A 4452-nucleotide genomic window follows, 5' to 3' on the forward strand; every position below is an offset into this window, starting at 1 on the left:
AATTAATCGTTTGACAGCACTAATATATATATATATATAATTTTTATATATATACTTTTTTTTTAAAATGCAATTTATTTCTGTGATCGCAGAGCTGAATTTGTCAGCATTACTTCAGTGTCACATGATCCGTCAGAAATCATACTAATATACTACTTTGGTGCTTAAGAAAAATTTCTGAGCATTAACTGTATTCTAAACATTTTTTCAGGATTATTTGATGAATAGAGTGTTCAAAATAACTGAATTGTTTGGAATAATGCAAGTCTTTACTGTCACTTTAATGCATCCTTACTGAATTAAAGTATTAATTTCTTTCTAAAAAGATGGCGCCAATTAGATGTTCTTGCAGTTGCATGAAAATAGAATGTGTAGTGAATACAAGAGGCACGATAGACCAATCAAAAATCAAATATTCCAGACCGAGTGTAATAATACTTCCTGTTTCCTAAATGAACCTGATAAATTAAACTCATCTTAACGTTCTCCATTATTACAGGCTCTTGGCTCACAGCTCTGGTCTGTTTTAAGGGAGGTTCTTGCTTCAGCTGTTCGTATCTGTGTTCCAAAAGGTAGAAATGGAAATTGACATCTTGATATGCCATTATCAGTAAATTGGTCATATCCCCCTTCTCTCAGATAGCACAAAACCGTGCCACGCTGCCCAACAGCACGTCTCCTTGGTGACTGTTCCTGCTAATAGCCGCACATGTGTTGGAGTGAGCTGGTGATGGTATGTTGATGGGTGGAGCCAGACCCTGTGCTGGGATTTGCTGCATTTGGCCAATGCCAGCTTGGCCAGCTGCTTGTTGGCACTTGCCCGTTGAGAGCGGTGGTTGATGGTACAGACCTGGAGTACTCGTGCTGTGTTATTTAGCTAGTGGGAAGGCATTGCTAAGGCCTTGTCAGATGGGTTTACTGACTCAAAACAGAAAGAGATAAGACAGCAGAGAACTATTTCACCAGCAAAAACTACACTCATGGGTTCACTAGGGCAAAACCCTTTCAAAAGGTACTAATATGTACACTTTAGGTGCTATTATGCACATTTAAGGTACTAGGTACAAAGGAGCATCTTTTGAAAGATCTTCACACCATTGACAGCTTTTTGTACTTTTTTCTGTAGATACATGCAATATTTATTTTTTATGTGTTTTTATGTGTGCAATATGTAATAATATAATATATAATAATATTTTTCCTAACTTTATAATACATTTTTATACATTAACATTAAAAATAAACAAATAATTTATAATAAATATTTTTTTCAGCATTTATTAATCTTGATTGATGTTCATTGATACTATTGTTTATTTTTAGTTTATAATGTAGTAATGTTAATATGTTCAACATTTAAAAAAAATATATAAGTATTTGTAGGAATTAACATTTACAAGAATAATAAATGCTCTTGTTAAAGTTAGTACTAAATTGCACTTAATTCTTTTTTTTTTTTAAGTTCAGGGAGAAAGTCAGTTTTGAACTCAGTATCAGCTTTAAATGATTCACTGATTCAGTGGATCTGATTCAGAACAATAACTTGCACAACGAATTTGGGACCTGTTTTATGAATCTTTTTGACCGACTCATTAAAAATAACTGGTTGGATAAGAGTATTTTGTGGCATTGTGGCACGCTGTGTTCATTGTTACGTGCAGGAAACATGTATGAGAATATATATATCTCACATAGATGCAAAAAACTTTTTTTCTTGAATAGATTTTAAATTATTCTCACAAGGTTTTTTTTTTTTTGTCTCGTATAGTCACAATTTGGTCTGCAACCTGTGCATCTCTAAAAGAAACATCTCATGTATTATCTTCAGAAGTGTCCACACGTCAGAAAAAAACACTATAATTAGTCTGGCTTAACTATGTTAACTTTAAGATCCACCAGCATCACCAAATAATTTTTTCTAACTATAATAAATCAGCCTGGGCCAGCATGGAAATGCATGCTGGTCTTGTCAGCAGGTGTCAATTTTTTCAATTGTAAGCGTTTTCTTCAAATTCCGTGACATTGTGGCAACCTCAATTTTCTGCACAGGATGAAATTTTTCATCTGGTGAAAGCAGGCACATTTTGCCCACATGCCTTCCAGTTGAACCTGTATTAATTTGTCTTCACTGGCGGAGCTCCCTGTGGCCCTTCAGGGCATCTGATGGATGGATGGATGTACAGGGTTTGCTAGGACTTTATAAAAAGACAGCGAGACAGAGAGAGAGAGATGATATGTCTGTACCTAGCTCCTGTCTCCTGCAGCTGCTCCTAACAGGTGCGTAACTGCTTCTTGCCAGATGGTCAGCAAAATGTGGTAGTTGGCAGGTTCCTTCACAGAATCAACCCTCCCTCTCACACAGGCACTGAGACGCAGAGACAGAGAGAAAGGGTTAGAGAATGGGAAAGGTAGGTGACAGAAAAAATTGCTAAGCACTATTGCAAGCAAAACTAGGTGCAGAAATGGTGCTTTTTCAGTGTGTAATTCTGCACTAAAGCGTGTCAGGTGTCACAGTGTCAAGAATTGAGAAAGTTGTTGTGCGCACTTTTTTTCCCCAAAGATGGGAAAGGCAGAGGACTCTAGAACAGTAAGCCAACTGAGGCAGTGTGGGAGTCATTTACCAAGGGATGTTGTTGACCACAATACAAAGTGGAGCTTTAATAAATGATGGCAATAAAATGCTTTTATGTTATTAGTCTGTGGTAAAAAATAAAATGTCTTTTAAATCAAACTTTTCAAATTGTGTTAACATATATATAACATTAATATTATCAATTATATTAAAATTATAGAATTAAATGTATATAATTTTATAAAATGTAATTATTCATAACTATTATAATAGAATCATTAATTATATATATATATATATATATACAGTGTGTGTGTGTGCATGTGTATGTATATGTATATATATATATAATTTTTTTAAATAAATAGTTTTAACTATAAAACAGAACACGATGCAATGTGTAATTCAAAATATGTGTAAAACACCTTTGGAAAATTCCTTCATATTACCACAGTACACTGGGCCCTATTTTTACAGACTTTTTTTAGACTGTTGGTGTTAATGTAGAATTGATGTGCAGCAACAGTTGGTTATTTAACAACTTTTAATGTGGCTGTTTCAATCAGATTTCAGCATAACAATTATCGGTTTTATTAATTTCAGTTCAGTTCAGTCCTCGGGTCAGACTGTCCACACGTGAAGGTGGGTTGTGGAAAGGTAATCTGGTGCAGTGATCTCTTAGTTTCACAAAAGCCACAGTCCCACTGCTGTCTCTCATCGACCCCAAACAATCAAACTCTGACTGAGAGAGAGAGACAAACGGGCAGATCAATATAGACTCCACGCACCAGCCATGTGGAAGCCATGGATGCTGCGGGGATCATTGGAGTGGCCTCAGGCATTAGGAGAGCAGGGTACTCATCCTTCCCATAATCCTCCTAACGGACTACTTTCAACATCTGGAACGAAAAGTGAACATCTGCCCTTCCCTCTCAATTTAGAAATCCCCATTACTCCCTTTTTCTGGGTCTCTCACTAAATGAATGCTGTACTGCTTCACAAAGGATCTACTATGGGCCTGGAAGAGAACACCAGGATATTAAACATCACAGAATAATGTAGCCAAACCTAAAAGTTATTAATTATTATACTAATGTTAAAATAAAGTTTATTCCTGTAGGCTTTACAATAATGTAATACATATACATATTTATATATATAAAAAGATCTTAAAGCTACAAAGACAAAAATAGATTGTTTACTTCTAAAGGTCAGAGACAATGGACAATTGTTATAAAAAAATTACTTATGACTTTTTTTTAGTAAAGGAAACCTTGATTTCAACATTTAACATAAGTAAGACTTAAAACAAAAAAAGCTTGATTTCATTTTATTCTTCTATTTTGTTCTAATATATGAACTTCACTTAAGGCTACAACAAAATTACACTGATCTCATCAGGTTAAATGTGCTCAAATATTCTAAATGTCACTGTATATTGATCATAAATGGCCTTCTGTCATCAGGTGCTGACTGAAGAGGGTTTTGGAGCCATCACCACAGAAATAGAAATGACTAAGAAGTTTTACTATGCAGAAGACTATCACCAGCAGTACCTCAGCAAGAACCTCAACGGCTACTGTGGACTGGGCGGCACCGGGGTCTCCTGCCCAATAGGACGGAAGAGTAAAAATTAACATGCTTCTCCTGTCCTGTGATTGAACAAATTTATATTGACTTGCCTTAAAGGGATAGTTCACCCAAAAATGCAAATTAGCCCATTATTTACTCACCCTCAAGCCATCCTAGGCGTATATGACTTCCTTCTTTCAGATGAATCCAGTCGGAGTTATATTAAAAATTGACTTTGATCTTCCAAGCTGTTTAACGGCAGTCAGTGGGTGTTGCAGTTCATCAGTCCAAAAGAAGTGAAATAAAGC

The 4452-nt window shown here is 35.5% G+C and overlaps 1 protein-coding gene across 2 annotated transcripts in view; it reads left to right on the forward strand.

Moving 5' to 3' along the window:
- Positions 1–4306, forward strand: part of msraa (methionine sulfoxide reductase Aa) — a 65401-nt gene extending 61095 nt beyond the window's left edge. The window contains exon 7 of one of the 2 annotated variants that reach the window (XM_016537551.1): positions 4039–4115. Coding sequence is in view for 1 of the 2 variants with exons in the window: in XM_016537550.1 (XP_016393036.1) it covers positions 4039–4209 (171 nt within the window). In the remaining variant the exon portion in view is untranslated. Of the gene's footprint in view, positions 1–4038 lie in introns of both variants that reach the window. The other variant, XM_016537550.1, reaches the window with a different exon arrangement.
- Positions 4307–4452: the final 146 nt, after the last annotated feature.

This window comes from Sinocyclocheilus rhinocerous, unplaced genomic scaffold (assembly GCF_001515625.1).
Source record: "Sinocyclocheilus rhinocerous isolate Xijiao unplaced genomic scaffold, SAMN03320098_v1.1 scaffold185, whole genome shotgun sequence".
Taxonomy (NCBI): domain Eukaryota; kingdom Metazoa; phylum Chordata; class Actinopteri; order Cypriniformes; family Cyprinidae; genus Sinocyclocheilus; species Sinocyclocheilus rhinocerous.